This window comes from Agelaius phoeniceus, chromosome 1 (genome assembly GCF_051311805.1).
Source record: "Agelaius phoeniceus isolate bAgePho1 chromosome 1, bAgePho1.hap1, whole genome shotgun sequence".
Lineage (NCBI taxonomy): Eukaryota > Metazoa > Chordata > Aves > Passeriformes > Icteridae > Agelaius > Agelaius phoeniceus.
Genome location: NC_135265.1, coordinates 20,281,810 through 20,306,910, shown reverse-complemented (window position 1 = coordinate 20,306,910; position 25,101 = coordinate 20,281,810). Strand labels below are relative to the sequence as shown.

At 36.0% G+C, this 25,101-nt stretch overlaps 1 protein-coding gene across 10 annotated transcripts in view; it reads left to right on the top strand.

The window, feature by feature from the left end:
• The window catches only part of CACNB2 (calcium voltage-gated channel auxiliary subunit beta 2), a 248,464-nt gene that overhangs the window by 197,564 nt on the left and 25,799 nt on the right, over positions 1–25,101 (top strand). For 7 of the 10 annotated variants that reach the window (XM_054654454.2, XM_054654455.2, XM_077174267.1 and 4 more), the window contains 7 exons: positions 4,328–4,450; positions 8,717–8,853; positions 10,679–10,755; positions 14,596–14,729; positions 18,112–18,192; positions 18,474–18,532; positions 21,580–21,689. In XM_054654454.2, the coding sequence (XP_054510429.2) occupies positions 4,328–4,450; positions 8,717–8,853; positions 10,679–10,755; positions 14,596–14,729; positions 18,112–18,192; positions 18,474–18,532; positions 21,580–21,689 (721 nt within the window). Of the gene's footprint in view, positions 1–4,327; positions 4,451–8,716; positions 8,854–10,678; positions 10,756–14,595; positions 14,730–14,874; positions 14,895–18,111; positions 18,193–18,473; positions 18,533–21,579; positions 21,690–25,101 lie in introns of all 10 variants that reach the window. The other 3 variants (XM_077174247.1, XM_054654462.2, XM_077174281.1) reach the window with 1 other exon arrangement.

Here is a 25,101-nt window from a genome sequence, read left to right as displayed (position 1 = left end):
ATTTTTGCATTTGCATTTTCAAGCTGCTTTTGTGACAGTATAGGTTTCATAGCGTTGTAAATTTCTCTATAAGAGAAATAAAAATAATGTAATTCTGTGAAATATAGAGGTTTTGAACTGCTTCTGCTTTATATATATTTGACTCTATGTCATTAGCAGGGCAAAATAAAGTGAAATGTTTTCAACACAGCAGTCATTAGGCCATCACAGTGCTATTGATCTTTGTCCTTCGTGGAGTATTAATATTTTTAATGGCACAAACACTGTGTACAGGACTACTCTGTGAAAAAAGTGCTGAACATAGGTCATCATCTGTCACATTTGCTACCCATTAAGTCTTACTAGTGAAAAGTTCAGTAGTAGTAATCACCTTTCCTCAGATGAAAGAAATGGTGTGACTTTTTAAATTTTCATGAGTGCAAACTTGTTAGTGATTTGAGAGACACCCATTATATTCATTACCCAAGAGAAGAATAATTCCTTACACTCAGGATAAGGCTGCATGCATGTGTGAAAAGTGGATAGGATGAAGAATGAGTAGCTTTATGTAAAAATAGGGAGGGAGTGAACTTTCTGAGACACATTTTATGAACTGTAACACAGACACAGCTTTGACAAGCATTTTTTTGAAATGGTAGCTGTAATCATTTTCTGAGTCAGTTCTTGTCTTAGCTGGCATTGCCTTCGTAAAGGTGCATTCTGATTTCATTTAAACTGTGTAAATACAGAGGTGCCTCTACTGTGGGAATGATGTGACAGAATAAGAGGGAAGATGGATCAGAGATCCTAGATCAAGCCCAAGTGTAGACAGAAATGGTTTGGAGAATGCTTTCATCAGTTTTTCTACACCCTGATAGTGGATGAGGAATAGAGATACTTTGATTATCAACCAACAATTCCAAAATTCGTGGCCATGAGGGAGATGACCTGTTCTGTGAGCAAATTCCATAACAGAATTTTCCTCTTTGCCTGGGACTCCCAGGGGTTGCCTCCACTGGGTTTATGGAACAGTATAAAAAATCTGAAATCAGTTAAAGGGAAAAAAAGGTCCTGTCATGTATTAAGTACATAACTAGAGAACAGATTGTATTATTTTGCTCTGTTATTGAGTGAAATATTCATTGAATGCAAATTCAGCCAAGCAAGTACAAACTTGTTTAAACTGACAAATTGACCGAGGCAGATACAATGTGCAAATTCTCATGTTTACATTCAATGCAAGTTAATGATGGCACAAGGAAATATAAGTAGTAAAGTATAATAATACTGTAAATAGTATGAAATTAGTAATGAGAGTTGGTATGAAGATGTGTAAAGTAAATATAATTGGTAAAGGAAGAGGTGAGATCCAAATAGAAAAAGAGAAAATTGAGTAACGTTGCTCTAGACACACTTTAATTTATGTACATTACCAAAAGTGTACAGCCAAAGTTGGTTAAACAGTTGTTCACTAAGATTTTGTTGATTTATAGACTGAATTTATATCAGAATCTGAAACTGGTTCATGAAGAACTCACTCCAGAGTGTGTTCCCTGCTGCCCCCATGGTATAGATGATAGTAATGTTCGTGGTCTGATTGTTTGCTCTCCTTGTAGGTTTATTCAACTGGTCGAGTGCTGTACTTCTACCAGAGAAAAAAAAGAAAAACAAGATGAAAGTGTTCATTTTGAAGATAAATGAACTTTTCCAGGCTACTTTGTTTCTCTGTAGAGACATGACATGTTAAACTGTTCAACATCTGGGAGCATTTGTCCCTGTGGATTAACTGAGTGCTAAACTGCCATCCCATTTTCATGGAGACTCCCATTATTATTAGGGAATGAACAGCAAGTGCTTAACTGTTTTGACCCAGTCTCATTTCAGAACTGCTGGATATGTAAGCAAATGCTAGATACATTTTCAAATATACATACGCATGTGTCAATATTTTTATTTTTTTATTTACATAAGACCCTAATTACATAACAACTGGGCTTTTTTAGTTCAAGACAATGTAGTTCAGGAAAAGTACTTAATTGATAGTGCTATGAAACCTTCAGAATTATTTATTTATGTAAAAAGGCTAGCATTTAGCTTCTATAAATTAATTAGTTTTAAATATTCAATTAGGTGAATTATTGTAGTCTAATCCCATGATAATTTAGTCTCCCTTTGTACCAGTGTGGCAAGTATCGAAAATGGGACACACCATTTCTGTGAATGTCTGTAACTCAATGTTCTGCTTTGTTTTTCTGATCATAGTTTTACATTTTTTTAATGGCAGAGAATGACAGAGAACTTTCACCTGCTACTATTCTTTCATGTTAAGATAGTTTTGGAGTAGTTTCCATTGTATTCTTTTTCTTGGGTAGTCAGGTGTTGTCTTCTAACAGGAAATTTTAGATCACGTCTAAGTATGTCAAGGACATTAACTTCCTGGAGATGTCTGTTTGTTGCAATGCTGCCAAGATTTTAAAGATTTATCTTTAGTCAACCTAAAGTCATTCATCCACTGTTACTTTTAGGAGCAAGTCACAGTGGTTAAGCAATTTTTTTTTTTATTTCCTAGAGGATATAGCAATGTGAGAATGGATAAGCAAGCATACTATCCCTCCTATCAGTGTTTGGCACAGATTGTTCCTTAACAGATCCATTCCTGTTCTGAAATACATTTCTACAGTGACAGGTCACTGCCATACAAATGGTCATTCTTAATAACAGGGAATGATTTACTTGATTATTTACTATTTGATGGTAAGTATTGCTTAGGAGATTTGACAATTCAGTGATTATTCATATCTGTATTTTGAGTGTTGAAATTAGTAATAGCATAGAAAGCATCAACTCTGTTAGTCTGAATTCTAACTCTGTTAGAATTTTTACATTCAGGAATATTTTGAGGTTTTGTATGAATATTTAAATCCAGTAATTTATAGGGTCCTTTATTTTTAAGGAAGATTCATGATATTACTGAATCCAGTGCCTGTGTGACTCCTTTTTTTGTGACATGACTAGTTCTGTAATAGTTTGGTATCTATTATGTAGGGTAATAGTGGAAGTAACATTGAGAAAATTATAGAGGAGATCATTAAGATACAAATTTGAGCTGTTAGGAAGTGGAAATTCCCATTTTATCACCACTACAAGATATTTTAATTGATGTGGAGAAATCACCAAACTTTACTTTTGGATTACTGTTCTCACAAATGCCCAGTTTCAGAAGTGTAATCATGAATATATAATCAAATCAGGATGCCCTTCTAACAGTTTATCTGGTTATGACAAATTGGGCTAAAGGTTCAGCCTGGGGCAGGACAGTGGTGGCTTCTAGTGTGCTAATCTCTGTGGGGAGAGCAAGCTCAAGCTGTTGTTTAGCCTAGAATAAATCAGAAAAAATGCTGTTCTCCTGTAAAATGGTTGTACCTTTGAGAAGAGGAAAGGAAGCCCTTGGTAGCTGTAGTTTGGGCTGAGCTGGATGGCACCTTCTGTTACCATACCTGTGCAGAGAGGTGCTCAGCACGGGTGGTGCTGCTAAGGAGAAGCTGTGCAGATGTGGGGCTTCTGTGTGACTCTTCTGGCAACTGCTTGTTGAAAACAAAACCTGGGAAAATTCTCTAACTCGCTGAGTCAGCTAGCAGCATAAGAAAGAGTTAGGGAAATGAACAGATCTCTCTGTGGCTGGTATTTGGTAATGACATGATGATCTCAAGGCACATTGCTCCACTTTCAGAGTGCAGTGAGGTGACTTGCTTAGGGGTTACTGGTAACTGTTGGCACTTCTTCTCCAAATTTTCAATTTCCCCAAATAGTTCTTGGGGGCTGAGGCTGAGAGGGCTACACTTGGAGCAGCCTTAGAATGCTCCTGACATGACCAGCACATGGCTCCCCAGACAAGAATGGTGTGGAAGGACCAATGTTGGTGCAGTGCCATGCTTCCTTTGCAATTCCTTTTGCAGCCTCATTGTCCATGGAGCTTGGGTTTTGTAGCTCTTGAAAACCTACCTCTTCTGGCAGCCCCCAAACACTGAACTCGCAGCAGAACTGCAAGCTGACAAAATTATATGGATTGCCAAGTCGATTCTGATTACTTATTACTGACTTGACTTACCTCAAATTAATTCAGAGCTCTATCACCTACTAAAAATCTGTATTTTATGAAATGTGCTGATATTAATAACTAATATCAGTAAAAACTAGGCTTCATTATTTTTTGCATGGATGCATTGAGACTTCTTTGTAATTCTTATGATTTTAAAAGCTATAACATAGAGAAATCATCTCCCATGTCTATGTTTGTACATGTGTCTGTGAAGGGAAATCTTCATGATGTTCATCTTTTCTTTTGCAGTCAAAACCTGTTGCATTTGCAGTTCGGACAAATGTTGGGTACAGTGCAGCTCATGAAGATGATGTCCCAGTCCCAGGCATGGCCATCTCGTTTGAGGCTAAAGATTTTCTTCATGTTAAAGAAGTAAGTAAAATCAGAGGAGTAAGTGAATCACTCTTTAAGAGAGTACTTGAGTAATAGTGCTACTATTTTGCAATGTTGATAACACTTCACATTGCCAAAGCACTTTACAAATGTTAAAGAAGTAACAGTGTAAAAGGAATTGAATGTTCTTTTAAATGCTATTCTTGTAGAAGCAATGGCACAAATTTCTTACAATCAAATTAATGAAGTTCAGAAAGCAAGTACTTTTCTTCTCTAGTAAAAATCACTTATTTATAGGTTTAAATGCCTGTCTGACTATTCAAAGATGAAATATTTCTGGGTTTTTTTCTAATCTGGTACTGTGAGGGTTTGTTGTGATTCAGCAGCCAAGGATTGCTTCTCTTTTATCTGTGTGACTGCATCTCAATTAACCCCAAAATTCTCAAGTCTCCTGGTTTTTTTGACTGAAGCTACTTCCCTGGCACAGACAGTGTTTAGTTAGCAGTTACATGCTGAAGAACTGGAATGATGTTTCAAGATAATTGCAGCTGTCAATAAATGAGCTTTGCATTTGCTGCATTGGTTGTCTTTCCCTGTAGTTTGGTTTTGACAATTTTAAATTTTTAAATACCTAAAGTAATTTTCTTTCTCTGCTCCTTGCAAGACAATCCCAAAAAATAACTTGGTAACTTTCACATGCAGGCCCTCTTCTGTAGCCTGCTGCTCCCTTTTGAATGACTCCTTCATTTTAAAATGTTTACTAGCTTTTGGTCATATTGCATTGTGGCTTGTCTCAAAATAGCCCATCTGGATATGGAAAATTATAGGAAAAGAAACAGAAAGTTAGTTTAAGGTTGAGAGGAACCTAGCCATGTATTTGAAATTATGTCTTTGCCTCATTTTAGACTATCAGAAAATCCCTCAGTGGTTATGATTGATGATGCACAATGATTCTGCTAGCACAGGTGCTGTGTGGAAGAAAGAAACAGTCCTAATACAGAGATAGAAATACAGGTGGACAGAGACTAAAGGAACATAAGAAACAGACTTGGCTAATGGTCGTAATTTTTCATATATATTAAATGCACAAAAAAAGAGTAATTTTGATTTAGACTGTATATAGTGAAGGAATTATACTTTCTGACTGATGATAGTGTGAACAAATTCTGTGCTCTGTCTTGTGACAAAAGAAGAGATGAGCAGGCAGAGAGTCCTAGCAAGTGGAAACCATCAGCCTTCTCCAGTGAGTCTTGAAGCACTGGAAAATAAGGCTCAGTTTGGTTAGATCAAATGGTTTTGTGTAGTCATCTATTCCATCTGCACTTCAAATGAAGTGGTAATCTCAGACTTTACATCAAGTGTTTCCCCTGTTTCCATATAAACCAGACACACAGGGTTAGCAATTTTCTGTTAAAAGTTAATGCATTTTTCTTCACAGCAAAACTTAGTCTCAGATGTATATATATGTGGGAGAAAATCTGGAAGGAAAAGTCTCCTGAACTTTTTTGTATTTCCAAAATGCCTTGAAGGGAAGCTTAGCTCAGCTGAGTTCTTACATTGTCTGTGGCTGCATGTAGCACTGAGCGGTGGAAAAATAGATTAAAATGTTCCTGCAACCCCAGATGTATTAGAATAGGCATTCTGTGCTGATTGCCTTCAGAAACACCTGGTTTTCTCTGTAAGCTCTTGAAGAGAGGTTATTGCCTACTGGTGCAGGGCCAGAGATTGGTTGGGGAGGCACACCCTGGGACCAGGCCAGCTGCACTGCCAGAATGGCGAGATGGGAAGGGATCCACAAGGAGTCAAACTGGGACTCAGACTCTTGCCCTGCATTTGGCAGCAGCTGTTGTGTCTGGGTGGGTTGAAGCTCCTTCAGAGGGTGCTCCAGGCCCAGCCCTTCCCTGCACAGCCATGTCCTCCCCCTCCATCTTCTGTGCCAGGCCCTGCTCGTCCAGGCCTCCGTATCCCACCAGGTTTTGCTCCTTCAGTACCTTTGCTGCTCCCTACAGTTAATGCTGGGGGAACTGAATTGTCCAAACTTCAATTATTTCTGCAGATTAAAGAAAAAAACATATTAGACTATAAAATGCAGCATTTGCTTATATATTTTGTACCTAACATATTGCTAGAAACAAAGAAAGCTGAGTTAATCTCCAGTAGCTTCTGCCTTCCTAAGGATACCATGCTGGATCAGTGCTGTCCTCTTTTTGTCTGAAAAGGCTGTTCACCAATTTGTGCTGCTGAGAGGGCTCAAAGAAAAACCTCAGTTCAAAATGTACGTGGACAGTGATGAAAAGCACTGCAGTGATTGAGTATGAGGGAAATTTATCTTCATTATTAGGTTACATTCATTAAAACTCAGTACACATAAGGATGATGGATTCCTTCCTGCATGAAGAAACTGCTGCATCATAGTAACTTATCAATCTTTTGAGGCTTTAATGCATGGTCATCATTTTGCTCTGCATTTAATTAATTTTTCTATTTCCTTTGGCACTCCAAACACAGGTGAATTACAGAGAATCACTCACCTGAGCCAGCAACTTGAGAGCTGGAATTCTCACCAAAATTTTAAAAAAAAATTTAAAATTAGAAAGTGTTATGTGCATTATTATAAACATTAAAAAGTATCTTATAATTTTCGTATACTGACACAGCATTTATCTTTGAGACCTTGCAGAAGTATGCTTTTATTTATATAGGAAGAAGTTCCTATGGATTTAGGATTTCTATTGCTTCTAATAAAATTAATATTGTTGTGTGGTAATCTGTTGTACTGGGGGACAAAAATAGTGACTGTTCAGATTTTAATTCAATGGTGTTTTTTAATTATCCATCTCTTCCTTTTACCAAGTTAACTTAGTTTACTAAGTTGACTTAGTTAGCCTTTTGTAATGATAGGGTATAATTTTAATAATACGTTTCAGTCGAATACAGCTTTGAGAAACTGCTATTCCAGAGCAGCTTCCTATGAAATGCTGGTATTCTTACTCATAAAGGCATCCAATTGGATGAATATTATAGATATCCTTATGTTTTATAAGCTTAAAAGTGCTTTTATTTTAATCTCTATTATTGGTTAGCTGGAATATCTTATGGTTGGTCTCAAGCACCATAAGATTTCTATAGCTGCCTAAGTGAAAGATAATACTGCAATGTAGGTTGTGTATCAGTGATCCACCAATGATGGTAAAATTAATTTCTTTTTAGGGGAGCCCACACATTTTACATGTTTTATTCCTAACTCCACACTTGTTAAAGTTACTTGTTATATAATTAAATATGCACTATAATATCTACATTAGTAGCTTCAGATGCAAGAGAGCTACTTTCTTCACATTCAAGTGTTCTCTTAAAGTTTCATAAATATTCCAAATTACCCAAAATTTCTTTTTGATGATAGTTATTCCCATGGAACATCAGAAGTATTGTGTGTGGGGCCCATACATGAGTGACCCATTCTCCTTCAAAAATGGTGAATAAATAAGATTGGAAAAAGCAAATAGTTCTGCTGCATAGACCTTTGCAAATCAACCAACCTCTCCCACACATGGTACGGGGGGTGTATGAATAAAGCTGTTGAGTTAAAGTAGTCAATATCTCATATTTAATAGGGCTGAAATTCAGTTAACTGGGCTATCTGGTGGACTTGTGTAATTGCTAAGTTTTTTTAGTTATCCAGAGGTATCTGTTCCTTGTGGATCTATCATGGTAAGTTTAAGATGCAGATCACGTGTGCTAATCTGAAGCAGGGTATATATAAGCAGCCAAATTCAGCCATATTTCAGAAGATTTTAGTGAGAAGTGAGGGAATTTGTAAAGTAGTATTTTTTAATTTAAATAGAGAACTGAATAAAATGGAATAAGAAAAATAGATTATTTCAGAGCTACAAAAATTCTAGCAGTAGGGAAGAGTGGATGCTAAGTCTCTGGTGTCCACCAAGGAGAACCACGAAGGGAGAATAAAAGCAGCTCTCATATATGAGAGGAGACTGTGAAGCAAGAAATAATAAAGATGGTGAAATGGGTAGAAACGAAAACCAGGGAGAAACATGAAGTCTTTGCAGGAAGGTTTCCACTTAAGGACTGTGGATTTTAATAATTTGAAAGGAATAATTATTTTAATGTATTTCTGAATATCACCACAATTCTTCATTGCCATAATAACATAGCACAGTGATTAACCGCAGGGAAGAATTAAAATAATTAGCATAGCTGCAAATTAAAATTAATAACAAAGTTATCCCCAGATACAGTAATTTCTTAGTATGTTACTTTTTTCTTTTTTTTTTTTTTAATCTGTAGAAATTTAATAATGACTGGTGGATAGGACGATTGGTAAAAGAAGGCTGTGAAATCGGATTCATACCAAGCCCAGTCAAACTAGAAAACATGAGGCTGCAGCATGAACAAAAGGCAAAACAAGGAAAATTCTACTCCAGGTAACAACAAGAAATCATTAATCATAGCAACATTGTCTGTGACACAACTTGGAAATTGATGCTGTGTATCAGTCATATATATGCTTAATTATTGTTAGTGGCAGCTACAAATATTTCTGATCAATGAAGAAATTAATATATAATGAATTATATTAATTATATAATATATAACATTATTTAAAATATCTTGTTAATTAATGAGCTTATTAGTATCATTGCTGTTTGGGAGAAAAGTAGATACTTAGTTTGGCAATCTGTGGTGGCCTACCACTGAAATTGTTTCTTCCTCTTTTTGTAAAATGATTGCTAATATACATTACAGTAAGTGCATTTAATATGTGCTAGTAATTTTTTTTACTTAAAATTGATTTATCTAAATTCTTTAACATTTTTTGATTGTTTTGATGATCTTCCTCTTTCTAAAGACATTTTAAGCTCATTTTAGAAATTACAGAAAATGTTAAGATGAGTTTACTGGTAAGTCAAAGCCAATGCCTGTTAGTTAGCTCGTAGGGAAAAAATAGTCTTGTCAAATCCATTGCCTACAATCACAGCTTTTAAGAGCACTACATTTTATGATGGAAGTTTCATGTCAAGTCATTTGTTATCTCTGACTGCAGCCATCATTGCATAAGAAAAATTACTATTTCTAGATATTCTGAACAATACTACAAGATAGAACAATGTCACCTTTACTCTCAAATTCTTAATAGTTTTCTAGCAACACCTGTGGAAGCAAATTGTTTCCCTTTGAGTATAAAGGAAACAAATATTCCCAGTGTATTTGAGTGGGATGGACCTGGAATTGAGCTAGGAACCATTTGGGAAGCCAGAAATGCTTTCCTATCTCCATAGGAAGGGCAGCAGTGTTTGTAGAGCATGTCTAGAGTAGGACACCATGATTGGGCAGGGCTCAGCTGCATTCACCAGCTGTGGAATGCCCTTCCCATGAGCATGCTGTCCTCAGCAGAAGGGTGCTGGATTCCTCATTCCTCTAGTGACTCTTCTGGGACAGCCAGATGTGTCCCGGTGATTCGGTTCTTTTCCAAATCATAGAGGCTTCCAGTTTCCAGAGATTCTCACTGAAGATAACATTGTCCTACACCACGAATGCATTAACTTAGTGCTTATTAATATTTCAAGATAAAGAAAGTGGAAACTTGTACTATCACATGTATTATTTGAAGACCGAAATAAGCTTTTGTACATTTTTTTCAGAGCTTTTCTCATTATGGTAACTGAAATAAAAACAACTAGAACCGTTGTTTCATTTTCACAACTTGGATTGAAGTTTTCACAAAGGTTTTCACAAAGCAAAACTTGACAAAAACCTTAGACTGCTTCAACTTTGTTTGAGAGACTTTTTTTCTTAGGTGCTATATTGTATTGAGAAAGCAAAAGAATTGGCATGTTAATTAAATTGAAAAGATGATAGACACAGTCTCATCTTAATTAGCAATTTATCAGTAACTCCTCAGCTAAGGAGAGATATGCTCACTGGCTTAAGAATTACTCTTATTAATGGGTAGTAATATTAATTCATGTATACCAGTAGCCATATTATTTACTGAATTGTATTAAGATCCTGTGGAAGTCAGAGCAGCAGAATGAATTACACAGCAGCACAGAAAGTATGATTGATGTTTGCAGTTCCTCAGGTCTCAAAATGTACACACATTTTGTGGGAGATGTATATTTTATACCTCTGCCAGAAATACTGTTTGTCTCACAGCTAGCACCTCATTTAGAAGGCAGATCATAAATAAACTAGATTAAATATTGAGAAAGCTACAGAACTTCAAACTAATGTATTACTTTACTCCAGTAAATCAGGAGGAAACTCTTCATCCAGTTTGGGTGACATCGTTCCTAGTTCCAGAAAATCAACGCCTCCATCATCTGGTGAGTAGGTTGTGAACCCTTTGGTGAATAGACTCATGAACCTAATCCATGTAAAATGCATGTACCTTTAGACCTCTTCTTCTTATTCCCCATTCTTCTTAGGTAAAACCTGAGTGATGTGTTTCCAGATAAGGCTCGTTTGGGGTGGTTTGAAGTAATGGAGTCAATACCAGCAAGTCCAGACAATGACAGAGCTGTTAATCCACAAAATTCCCTCTTTGCTTTTACCACAGAGATCTGTGAGACTACATTACAGTAGGATAGTGGAAAGTTTGGTCTGGTCTGAGCACTCCTACTGAACAATAAATACTTTCTTGTACAGGAGAAAAAGCAGCAATAAAAATAGAAGTTCCTGAGAGGTTTCTGCAGTAGCATCAAGAAAGGCATTATTTTAAAACATCAGGAACATTTAGTTTCACAATTCTGATCATGATGATGTGCTTCACAGAATTCTAGGATGCTGGATATTTTTTGCCTTTGACGAATTTTTCAAAAATACTTTTTTTTTTACTTAGAGCATCAACATACAGATTTAACTTTAGATTTAACTTGAATCCAAATTCAAGTGATATAAAGCAAATAGGTGGCAAGCTGGGGGAGGATGCTGGCATTAGCTCCATTAAAAAAACACAGCAAAAGATCATAAAAAAAACCCAATTGAATTCAGCTGTTGTGTTGCTGGATGTTTTATCTTCTCATATGCATTGTAAATACCTAGAAACAGAAAATATTAATGAGTGTTGCTAGTGCCATTTTTACTAGGGCAAAGACATGGATCTTCCAATTATATTCATTTATATGGAGTCTGGTCTACAGAGCAGGCATCTTAAAATGAGCCTGAAGATTTTAAAGTATTTACTTGGTAATTTAAAAGGGAGACAGAGAAATTAAATCATGTTTTTGTAGTAGCTTCATTTAGTTCAAGCAATTTAAAAATGTATCTGTCTTGTGAAACCATGCATTTATTAGAAACAAGCAACTTTATTGCGATTGCAGTTTGTTTGTAAATATTCCACTTCAGTTTAACTTCTCCTTTATTTCAAAAATATTGTATTCATTTACTAATGTATGTCTGTAACAAGTGTGTAGAACACATCTTAATCTTTTTTTTTTTGGATGCCTTTAAATTGACGTGTTTATTGTTAAGGCCAACTTTTTCAACACCGGCATTTTTGTAGTAAAATTGTCCATCGATTCAACCCATGTTGTAATTTTATAGGTAGAGCATCTGAAATGCTGTGTTATTATTTGCTATCAAAAACAAAAACAGATCAGTACATGTATTTCCAGAATGTTGCACAGAATTTAGAGCTAAGAACACAGGTATCATTCACCTGCATTACCAGCTGACTGATTGCTACCCATCCTCTAATTTTCATTGCATTGAGTCGTTTCTTCAGACATTGTGATTCAAGAAACATGGTTTTCTGGAGAAATAAGGAAATCTGTTAAAGTTTATTCAGTTACAGTGAAGCTTTGGAAAATATGTAGGGATAGTGCACATTAACTTATTCTGTGATAGCAAGATTTTGAGTCTATAATAATTTTTTTTTATGATGTCTTAAGAAAGGTGAAGGAGGCATAGTTTGTGACTAAAACAAGAATTCAAGTGACTTTGAAACACAATTCAATTATTATTCCCACACCTCCTCTCTTTGAAAGTATAATCAATTACAAATACACCAATTATTTAATAAATTGAAGAATACTAACTGAATAAGTTAGTTTCATTTTTTGCTTTGAGTCAGGGATGGGTTTTTTCAATATAAAATAGTGCCACTGAAAAACCAAACCAAAACAAACACACAAACAAGATGAAGAACCAGTGAAAAACAAATGAAAGAGAGGCTAATATCCATTTAAATAATCAATATTGATATAGTAAAAAATCCATACAGTCCTGTTAGGCCACCAAACTGGTAAGAATTATGCTGAAAATGACTGAAAAGATCCCAATGAACTAAAGATATTTAACAGTAAAAGAACTGTCACAGGAGATGTTCCATAGTATGAAGACTTAGAATGAAAAAAGGAGATACTGTTAACTAGCTGATCAAATTCTGCATTTCTTTCCTACAGGAAAAGCTTAAGGTAACTGATTTTTCTTTACTGACAATTTTGGTTGAACATAGTACCAAAGGAGTTTTAATATGTCTTATTGTGAGTGATTTACAGTATCTGTGTTGGCCTGTATTCAAGAAAAGATAATATGTTATTTTTATACTTATGAAGAGGATGAAGGAACAGTGTTGCTAGAAGAAAATGTTACATGATTTCTGTGTCTGTTCTTGGGAGCAGGATTATAGAAACTGGATGTGGATCTACTTATGGGGTTTTTCCTGGGAAGGACAGACTCAAAGGCACAGTAACTCAGGGAGTGTCAGGCATCAAGGCATTAGATCTGTGGATAATTCACATGGAAAAATGTACTTTATGAGATCACTGCCTCAAGTATCTGTTACATCAGTAGCTGCACGTAGGCTTGACAGAAATATTTATTTGTTACATAATTTAATAGCACATGCCACTGTATTAGTTGATGTCCCACTCATGAATCAGACGAAATCAGGTCACTAAGATGGTTTCATAATAGTTTGGAATGATTAATTAAGGGTTTGGATAAAGTCAATACAAACTATTCTGCTTACAGATCTGTTTAGGGTTAGCCTCAGTTTGACATCAGGGCATGGCAAGATAAGTGTATGTTACCAGGGGGAGTGGAGAGAGGTGGGTAACGTCTTCACACATGAGGGTGGTGATGTATGACGGCATATGGTTCACTTTTGGGCATCTGCTTGCTTTCTGAAGACAAGTTTAAACCACTACTTAAGATCAGGATTCTTGTTGTAAATGAGAAAGGTTTTATTTGGTTTTGTTTCGTTTTACCTGTCCTTGGCAGGTATCTGTTCTACTCAGCATTCAGGATAATATGGCTTTGTGTTTTAAAAGTGTATTTATTACTGTGAGGATTCCTGTTGAAACTGTTATTACTTACTTGCTAAAAGCCACATAATTTGTGGTTATGGTATAAGTATTTTTGGTTTTGTATTCTTTTGGGGTAGAGATTGAACAGCAACGGTTTATTGTATTCACTTCCATTTTACCCTGCCTACATCCTGACTCTTTACTCAGATCCATGTCTCGGAGCTAAGCTGGGATAAATTTCCTTTCTTCTGCTATCCATTCTTTTTAGTTTTCCCTATTAGTAGATCTATGTTTAATTATTCCTAATAAATGTATCTTATGAGTACAATGCATTTTTATTTAAAAGAATAAAAATGCAATTGTAGTCCATCCCTAGATAAATGTAGATAACATTATACCAATATCTGGCTGATTTTGTCATCAGAAGTGATTTTTCTTCTAATTCTTCATTTCCCATAGACACAGTAGTGACATTTCAAATTTCAATTGATGATACCCATTTGCATTTAGTGTTCATTGCTATAAAATAATCCAAATGTTATTGACCAAGTTCTTTTGTTTACATTGGTGGAAGTCTTATCCATTCAAATGAATATTTTGGATTTACACTGGTGTAACAAGAACGAACTTGGCCATTGGTCTATTTTGTAAATGTTGCAGTAACTGTTACAGATCGCCTTCTGTCTTCGAATCCTAAAGTACTGCACCTTTAAATTTTTCCCTTTGTTTTATTGTGTTTTTTTCCTCATGGTCAACTTTATTTATTTATTTATTTATTTTATTTATTTATTTATTTATTTATTTATTTGCTTACTACTCTGGACCGTTTTATTTCTCTTTACCTGTAATTTCCTTTTTAACCTATCTTTACTTTCCCTGTCATCTGATAATTCTGAATTGTTTGTCTGTATATAGCTGTAGACATAGATGCCACTGGCTTAGATGCAGAAGAAAATGATATTCCAGCAAACCATCGCTCCCCCAAACCCAGTGCAAACAGTGTAACATCACCCCACTCCAAAGAGAAAAGAATGCCCTTCTTTAAGAAGGTAACACCAACTTCCAAGCTCCCATCTGTCCACCTGCTCACCTGCACTGCGTCGCATTTCTAGTCCTGTTAACTGTCTGCGTCCTTTGACAAGCCAATAACATGCATGCTTTGTTGTTCTTTGTTTCTTTTCCATGCTGCTGTAGCTAAGCAGAAGCAGAAATCGGTAAGTTTATATCGACATCGCCTGTGTTTATCCTGCCACTGGCATCATTAGCATTATAACTCCAGATTAACAATGCAGCTATTCTAGAATTAATGATGAAGAGATGTATTGAGCTGATAGTGGATTCATTACAGGAAAAGAGGCAAAAGTTCTGTGTGTCTGTGAAACTCTGCTACATACTTATCCTTTTTGATGGAATAAAAGGACACACTTAGAAGGCCTTCTAAAATGTTTGAGAAAATTATTTCTAGCATTGTAATGCACCTCTCTAGTGCATGTTTATTCTTTCTATATCTTTCTCAATTTTTTTTTTCTCAGTCTGTTGAAATCATTATTTGAATCTATCAGACACTCAGTTTGGACTTTGGAAACAAATTGTCAAGTTCATTCTATTTTTAATTTAGTCTATACTTAAACTTCTAATTCACTAGGTGCAGTCTGCAAGTGCACAAGACCAATGGAAAACCTCAGACTTGTTTTGACAGTTTACTTCAGGTTTTTCCTGTTGTCATGTATAAATTATCAGCCAAATGTTCTTGCCATCCATCAGTGAGACTTTTTTAGTATCCCAGCTATTGGAAGTGGTACTGGTGGTTCCCAGGAGAGCCAATGTCTCTCCATAGATAACCTAGATAACTACAGAATTATGCAATTGGCATCCTGTTGCAAAAAGCTGCAATAGGTTTCTAGGGCCTTTACTGGAAGAAGTTAGCAAGACATTAGGTAGCAGCCAAACTATGTAGTGAAATACCACATTTTGACTGTTTTGTTTTAAAATCTGTAGTCTTCATAGCTCTCATTCATTTGGTTTTAACCACTCACTTAAATCTGCAGGTAATAACTGACTGTTATAGTGCTTAAGCAGTGCCAAGTGACATTGTTGTCCCTGCTGTGGATGCTCTTGTGTTTAATAAGTAGATCTTTGTTTCTGTCTCTCTTTTCTTGAACTCTTTTACATAGTATTGAATCCTTCTCATTTCCAAAGTCACAACTCTTGGATTTAGTTTGGTCTGTTAAGCCTGGTGTAGAAATCAACAGCAGGTTCTTGCTTCTGAGTAATTTCTTAATCATATTTTTGATTGGATAATACATGCTGGCATGTATTGGATGCTGTCTGCATAAGCATCTTTCAAAGCTGCAGCTTCCAGATGAACCACCTTAGACCTGGATGAGGGTTAGTCCCACATCTTTCTTTGACTCTGTGGTGCCTCTTTTCTTCCATATCAGAATCATTACTAGTGTTAGTGGGGTTTGTAATACTGACTTTTACACTATGTACTGGATGGCCATCCCAAAGTAATCTGCATAGTCAAACCACTGAGTAAAAGCCTTATGTTCAAACCTGCCAGTTTTTATTCTGAGTTCATATTTGAACTTGAATCTGCAGTGAAAGCTGTATAGTTCAGTGCCAGTCTCTTAGAAAATATTTGATTCTCTACTGCTAAATTAATGAGCTTTAATGCTTCCATTAAATAACTTCTACTCAACTTCCTGCTGACAACTTCATTATTTCAAGCTGTAAAATTTAGAGAAAAAAATGCCCATTGCAACAGAACAGAATTTAAAAATACCCCATATTCCATCAAATAAGGTAATTTCTGTGCTTGCCCTGGTTGTCAAATAGTTGGTTAACTTCTAGCATGAATGCCTTTGGTTAAGTCAGCCATATTAAGACAAAGATCTTTTACATCAGGGCACTCATGCTAAAAGCACTTGCACAACTGTAATGAATTTTTCTTCGAATCTGTCTCAAATATGCTTATCAGATTATTAAAAATGTTTGCAAGAACAGTGGAGGACTGCTTTTGGATAGAGGCCCAGCCTAATTGCAGGGGTTTTCTTTGAAACATGTTGAGTCAGATTCTGTGCTGTGAAAAATAAATTCGTTTCACATGCTTATGATGCCTTGGGCACTGGTCTTCATTCTCATGTTATTAATTAGCTTTTGAAACTACAGGTAACAAAAAATAAATTACCTTGAGGGACATTCACAAAAATATTTTCTGTGTTTTAGACTGCTTTAGACTGCTGCTTGTGTAGCATTGTGTGCTGTCACTGTATAAATGTCTGTCTTTGTGGGTTTGTGTTTTGGAATGTATATACTTATTTTAATGTTATTGCGAAACACCTTGGGATACATTGAGTTCTGGAACAATGAACAATGTCTGTATTCTGTGATCTTGACTGATGTATTTGTACTATGTAAGCATTTGAAAAATAGATCTGGCATTTCTTTCTCTGTAACACCCACACATTTCTGGGTTTGGATTTCAATCTTTTATTCCCAATACAAAGATAAACCAAAACTTTCCTTATGAACAAAAACCTCTTTTTGATTAGACCCCATTCATGGTGATATATATTGAACAGCCACTTACTAAAAAATAAAAAATACAAAACTTAACATTTTACTTCTTTTTATATTGTATTGTGATAACAATATAAAATTTTTGCAACCCTTAAAAGGAGGCAATCTATTTTATCTTTGTATGCTAGAATACTTTTTTAGAAATTGTGCATGATACATCAGTTGGTATTTTGGTAAATATGGTACTACCAGAATCCATTCTTGGGTGGTGACAAGAACTTCCCAAAGTGGAAGAAATGCTATCCCAAGCTCTGCTTATGATAATTTTCTAGAAATACTAACTTGATCAGTCATTATTTTTATTTAATTTGTAATTGAATTGTGGGTGCTAATGCAAATGTCAGACTGAATGCTGCCATGGGAATTTGCAGTGATGTCACAATGTTTTTTCAAGCAGTGGGCAAATCTGAACATTTAAAAAAAAAGGTGCATTATGCTTTTCTCATCCCCTTTTATTTTTCTCTTTCATAATTTCCTATATAAAATTTCTGTTGAAAACAGATGTCACAGCTGTAGAATTAACCATTTCAATTCATTAGTTGTTGGAAATGACCTTTTCAATTTACCAGTTAGGAATTATGCAGTGGGAAACGTGCATGACCCAGAATAAGAGTTTTTAAATATCCAAAGTATATATGAAAACAGTAGGAAACCCTAAAGTCAAAGAAAAGTTTTTTCAAAAGAAATCCCTGAACCTCTTTTGTCCTTATCTTGTGCTACCAGTTCCTGGGAAAAGTTAATGAATCTGAGATTCCTGTGACATTACTGGAAATTCAGAATTCCTAATACTTAGAGTGTTTAACACTTTGTCTAGGTGTTGTGATGCTGAAAACTTTTTCTGTTTTGCAGACAGAGCACATCCCTCCCTATGATGTAGTGCCTTCTATGCGACCAGTAGTTTTAGTGGGGCCTTCTCTGAAGGGATATGAGGTAACTGATCGTTGTAAATAGTTTCATTTTTTACAAAATACTGTGCTTCATTTGTATTTGATAATTTATAACAAAGGCAAACATCAGACAGTTTTTACTCCTACTGAATAGCTGCTCATTTTTATTTTACTTCATCTTAGAATTGAGATTAAGAACAAATTCCATTCCAATCCCATTGTTTGGATACAAGATTTATTGTCAGCTTTATTCTATAATATTCTTAGCATTTAGTATTATGAATTTCCTATGCAATTATTAATTTGTTGGTTTTTTCCTTCTAGGTAACAGATATGATGCAAAAAGCATTATTTGATTTTTTAAAACATAGATTCGAAGGGCGGTAAGTACTTTGCAATGCAAATATACTTCAGGTTCCATTTGGGTATTACAAGGTTTTACAGAAATTATAACATTGGACAAAATTAGAAATGACAGCTAATTCCTTGATCAGTGGACTATAAGTGTGGATTGGAAGTTTCCCTGACAGAGCATGCAGAGGCTGTGTTGCAGTGGGAAGTGTTCTGGGGCATATATTTGTTGAGAGTGGAAAAAAGGATGTCCTCTTCTTGAGGACTGTGACATTCATGCTCCAAATTGCTAGATATTTATCTACAGATTAAAAAGTGATTTTAAATATTTTTCAAGTGATATCTCATCAATGCTTCCTAGGTTTTGAGCAAACTGGCCAGAGCCACATTTCCTCCTCAACTCTACTTCCTCACTTGACATCCAACTCGGAAAGAGTGGTGTAGGATTCAGACTGTCTGGTGTATGGGATTGTCAAACTTTTGATCCCTCAAGATAGGAGCTTGGTTTGACAGTAGTTGTGGGCTCTGTAGTGGGAAGTTTCAAAAGGAGTGGGATGAGGGAGAAGAGCAGGGCCCTACCTTGCTGAAATACGCTCACCCTCGGCAGCACGCCGGCTGCACTCGCTGGGTTCTGATCCGAGTGGTTGCAGCACACTCCACTGTAACACAATGGGATTTGTATTTGAGCCTTCAGGTATTACTGTGGTACAGATGTCAAATGATAGTGGCATGATGTCAAATGATAGTCTGTCTCTAAAAGCAGTGCTGTGGTCTATAACTCCAACATCACAGACCCATGGAGCGGAGACATCAGATGCATTCTCCAACATGGTTATATTGGTATTGGATCAAGCTCCAGATTGATATGTCCTAATGGGTTGACTTTGGGAGGAAAAATTGTGAAAACAGGAAGATGTTATAATAAAATCTGTAATTTCAAGGAATGTTCTATTTAGTTTGTAAGTGGTCAGATCCATAACACTATTTTGTGTGTTCTGATGCTGTCAAAACTTTGAAGAGGAAGCTTGAGGTTTTTTTTCAATAGCTTCAGTTCTTTAAAATACCACACATTGTGGTTTAAGCTGGTGGATTTTCTCAGTCAGAATAATGATGTCAATACCTAATTTAGTAAATACTAAAGTAATTTACTAATTGCTTTAGTAAATTAGTCAGGATTGTCAAACCCTAGATAACACACCTTCAGAATTGGAAGTTAACAAAACATTTGTTGCAAGCAGAAGAAAATTACTGCATCTTTATATCTTTAAATATTTTAGAGCATGTCAGATTTTCAGTTGTAGATCCAACTGTGGCAGGGTGAATCCACAAATACTCCAAAAAAAAAATTGTGTCTATAGCAGCAGATTTGAAGCATCCCAAACTTCAGTAGCCATTGGAATCATTACTTAAGGTCCTGAACAAATTTACACCAGAAATTCTCAGGTTCATGCTACTGCTTTGTGCTGCCATACTGTTGTCCTTGCTCTCATTGCAATTGTTTTGCAAGATTAACATAAACACTCTTTGTTTTGAGAGCAGACTTGGTCTTCCTGATGTGACGTTTCTCAAAGACTTGAAAATGTCCTCAGAAAGATGGTAAAAAGTCTTAAAATTAAAAATAGTATTTTTCCTAGACAGACTGATAAATCTGGCATTGTTCAGTATACCATAATTTCATTTTGAAAGGCAGAAATTTACTATTGCCTGTAGGAAGAAAGACTGGCAGAAAAGAATCCAAATAAACTCAAAAAACCAAAAAGCTGTAAAAGTTTGTACAGTCCTTCCATTAGCAAATAAAGAAAACTAATAAGTATCCCAATATACATGTTTGATTTAATTTTAAGACAAGTGGCATTATCTGTGAGGAGCTGTGCCAGAAATCACCATCTTTGATTATGCTTTTAGCTTAAGTTCAATCACCCCTAGATTTCCAAAATTATATTACTAATCAGTATTGTGCACATAATTCTGGTTTTTCATATTAACTTCTGGCTCTGTGACATTTTTTAGATAAGTGCATACACATGTTGAGTTCATTGGGAAATGGCCTATTGGATTACATTTCAGATGAACAAACAGCATCTGACTGTGCTTGCTAGAGAGGAGCCCCCCACTTAGCAAATCTATTTCCTCTTTTAAATTGCAAGTAAAATCCTACAAGGAAGAACAGGGAATATCATCAGTCTGATTTAACTCTCAGCACTGGAAAAATGTGACCTCTAAACCTCATTTGACCAGAGAGTTTGAAAAAGAACTTAAGGGGGCATTTTGACCCTGTAAAGCAAAATATACCAAGGTAACTGTTTTCCTAGGAAGAAGAATATTCAGAAGGTTATGCAGCAGTGCAAACAACTGAAAGTAACCACTTCTTTCTTGGTTTATCTTTTCTCATAAACACAAAACTGAGCTTGCCAGATAGTCAACCTAGGCTTTTCAAGTATGTGCTTCTCCAAGTAACAGTTCCTATTTTTAGGTGCTAGCATTTCATTGCTAGCATGAATTTTTCTGGAAATTTATGGGTAGCTCTTGCACTCTGTTAGAAAAACACATTCTAGTAAGCTGAACAATAAAAAACCCAAACCAAAACAAGCAAAAAACCCCTTAATTATATTGCTGGACTCATTTCCCTAATAAGCCTTACCTTTACCATTTAATTCTGCATATCCCTACATGTCTTACAGGTATGGCTGAAGTAAGCCAGGTTGTCATTCAGTATATTCTTGTCATTCAAGAAGTCAGGGAAAGGAGAAACCAGCCTGTTCATACTGGGGATACTGGTGAAATGACCCTCACCAGTCCTGGAGACCCCAGGGAAGTCCCATCTTTTGCAGCAATCCCTGACCTCCTCCTGCCTCCCCTCTCCCTAGGCATGTGTAGGAGGGTGATTTATCAGTAGTTATTGTAGCAATATTAAGTTAGATAAAGTTTTTTTTCTGTTCACATTGGGTGAAGCATACTGTGCTGCTGAGAACTTAGTTTCTTGTAGTCTTAGCCATCTTCTAGTGTTAAATGAGACTTCTCCCCACATGCCTGAAAGCTAAATAACGCTCAGTGCTATTTTGCTGTATTTATTTTGCAGTATATCAATTACACGAGTCACAGCAGACATCTCGCTTGCCAAACGCTCAGTGTTAAACAATCCCAGCAAGCACGCGATCATAGAGCGCTCTAACACCAGATCAAGCCTAGGTAAGTACCTGCAATGATGCTGTCTACAAATTGCCTGTGAAGTATGCTACTCTCCTTCCATATGTGTAAGCTAAAAATAGCCTTCTCTCTGCTGTGGGAAAATCACAGTTCCCATAATTTAGAAATCCTGGCACTAGAAATCGTTTTAAAATCGCTGTCAGGTAAACTTCCAATAGTGCTGATTTTGGTTTATTCTGTTTGTGCTCAGTTTTCATGTTTCACTGTTGGCCTCAGTGGGGAGAGGCAGCCATCCATATAAAATCTGAAGACATGTTCTTCTGGTTAAATACTTGGAATTATATGAATATTATTTATACTATGCATGATTTTTAATGAGATTACTAGTAGTGATAGCTACTGACATGAAGCCTGAGAAAAATTATTGAAGTACACATTTTATGAATTTTTTATCAGTTTTAACTAATTGTAAGGTTGGTACAAAAAAAGGAAGGATGCAAAAAGGGAGATTTTTTTAAAAATTGTATAGCTACATTCATAGGCAAAATATCTGTCATCTTACGTGAGTCTTTTTGTACTGAAGCTTGTCCAGTTGTATCAATAATTAAACATTTATTACCTAGGGAAAAAAAAAGCTTAGCTGGATAGTTGTAATTGAATGTAGCCATTTACAGTACAGGTGGCTGCCCTTGAACTTCCCATTGCAAGGTGTCCTTGGAGTCAGGAGGAAAAGGTGATCATTTTGGAGTCTTAATTCCTGACTGCCTTTGCCTTTCCTCTAGAGTGAGCTGTATCCAGGACTCTGCTGCTGTCACTGGTGCATTCCCTGTGTAGAGACACCTGGAAGTAGCCAAGAGGTCTCAGGGAAGGTTCCCTGTCCGTGGCAGGGGGCTGGAGCTAGATGACCTATCAGGTCCCTTCCAATACAAACCATTCTATGATTCTGAGATGAATCCTGCCAGGAGTCTACATCTACATACTTGTGTAAGGCTTGACTGAGATACGGGACAAAATCCCATAAATCCTATAAGTCCTGCTCAAGTCCCCCGTCAAATACCAAAAAAGGGGGAACTTGCTACATCCCAGGTGAATACTCAGTCGTGTTTCTGCCTTTACAGAGCTGCAGGTTCCTCTTAGTAGCCTTTGACAGGGATTGGTTTCCCCTGAACACAGCATTGCATCTTGAAAAATTGTAAATTTTGTGAAACAAGAAAGTAGTTTCATTCATCCTATTAAATCAGTTCTTATCAGTTATGCAACAAAAAAATTTCCAACACCTGAACTGTGACTGAATATTTAATATTTGCCTAGTATAGTAAAACTTTTTAGAATAAGCTTGTCCACCTTAAAAATTTTTACTTCCCTTTCTTGAAAGTTTGTTTTGTAAAACCTTTGCTTTCAGCTATATGGAGGCTGTGAATTTTTTCTTGAAAGTAGTCTGTAGCTTCCAAGTGTGTCTTATTTTAAGTGTTTTCAAATATGAAAATACAATGTGCCATAACAACATAATTAATATCTTTACACACAAGAATATTCTTCTGTGTGAATTTCAGTCTTGTCATCAAAGACTGTTTAATAATCTAATGAAAAGATAAAGTGTCACTTATTTTGACTAGGACTGAAAACTGGTAATAAGTATGAAGGCTAACTAGTCATGGAACAGAATCATGATGATTAAGCCTCATCAGCAAAGCTTATGCAATTTTGCAATACTGTAGAAGTATGTGCAGCAGTGAAAGCATATCATTAATTTCTCATATATGTGAAACACCTATCACAAAATTCTATACAGGAAAAAAAATGAATAAAAATTAAATGTTGCCCAATCTTGTACACCTTTACCTCATGTAGAACTGTACTCTTGAGAGCATCAACATTTTTTTCTTTGTGTCAAGGTGCTTTTTTAGATGGAGGTATTTAAAATGGGAGTTCTGACAGAGCCTCAGTTTGGGACACCCAAAACATGACAATGTTTATATATATATATATGCAAATATGTGGATAGATAGGTAGATGTGTCTCTGTAGTTTTTGTAAGAGGCCTGTTATTAACTAAGATTTCCTGCTACATATCAGGTTTTCAGTTGCATATAATTGTTCTAAAAATTAACTGATTTATAAAATAACTTCAAAGACCTTTGACCAGAGCAACTGGGTCATTCTAGCATAAAGTTAGGGAAAAATTAATTTTACGTATGCAAAAATATTCTCAAACCCTTTTCTTTCAGAAGCTGTAATACTTCCATTGTTTTAGTAATCTAACAGGGTTTTGAAATTTGGTAGTGAATTGAACAAAATTTCAGTTACATATTTCTGGGCAATTTTATGAAACTAATGAGAAAACTTGACCAAATTATTAGAAGCTGCTTTTAACACATGCCAAGTTTTGCATCTGAATTGATTGAAGACTCAGCTTTCCTTGGGAAGGAAATGCTGAGCAGAACCTGCTCCCAGCAGGCTGAGTCAGGGCAGCCAAGCAGCAGTGAGGTGAAAAGATGCTCATCTTTCAATTTGCAGTCCCTCCTTTGCTGTGCAGCATGGAGAATGGAATAAAAAGTCATTTACTTGAAAGATGTTCACCTGGAGGAATAAATGGCAGGCCAGGCTAAGGCAGGAAGGCAAGTAGTGAAAATCCACTATGGAAAAAGTTGGACATATGGAGAAGGAGTTGGGATAGTCCAACCCACTGATAAAGCACCTCCAGGTCAGTGGTCTAGGCATGGGATAAACCATGAGAGGACAGAAATCAGACAGGAAGTCAGGGAGGGACGTGATGTGGCAGCAGTGTCAGGAGGAAAACTGAGATAAAATAAGCTGGAGTCAGAAAAGGTAACTGCTTTTGTAAGACAGTGGAAAACTCTTGCAGAAGGCAAAAGAAAAAAGTACAAGGCATGTTACAGCCTGTTCCCTTGCCTATCTGCAATGTACCTCAAGGCAGAAATAAGAGTCAGAATCAAAAAACATCATTGTAGTCTGCTGGTAGGTGACAACACACCACTGCTGTGAGTATTTAGTTGGCTGAAGTAGAAGAGGTGATTGGCAATATCACTATATAGTGGATTTTTTTTCAGTTTGCGTGATGAATTTGCTATAAGTCAACAAAATATCCTATTAAAAGAATATTATTAGTTTTACAAATTCAAGCAGTGCAAAATAAAGGTTAGGAAGTGATAATAAGAAGGCTAACTGTGCAGCATTTTAATATCTTTAGGTTATATATGCTGTGATCCAATCTTTGATCAAATATTTACAGACTACTTTTCCACCAGTCCTCTGTCTTAACATTTTTGATAAATGTATAAAACAGGGTGGAGAATTGGAAGCAATGCAATTGCCCCAGTGCAATAGTGGCTTTTGCTGTTTCTGATACAGAACTGCTGCACAGTACTGGATTAGTTATTCACAGACTTTATGAAGATGGCTATTTTTTCCCAGTGTTCTTTGCATGCTTCAAG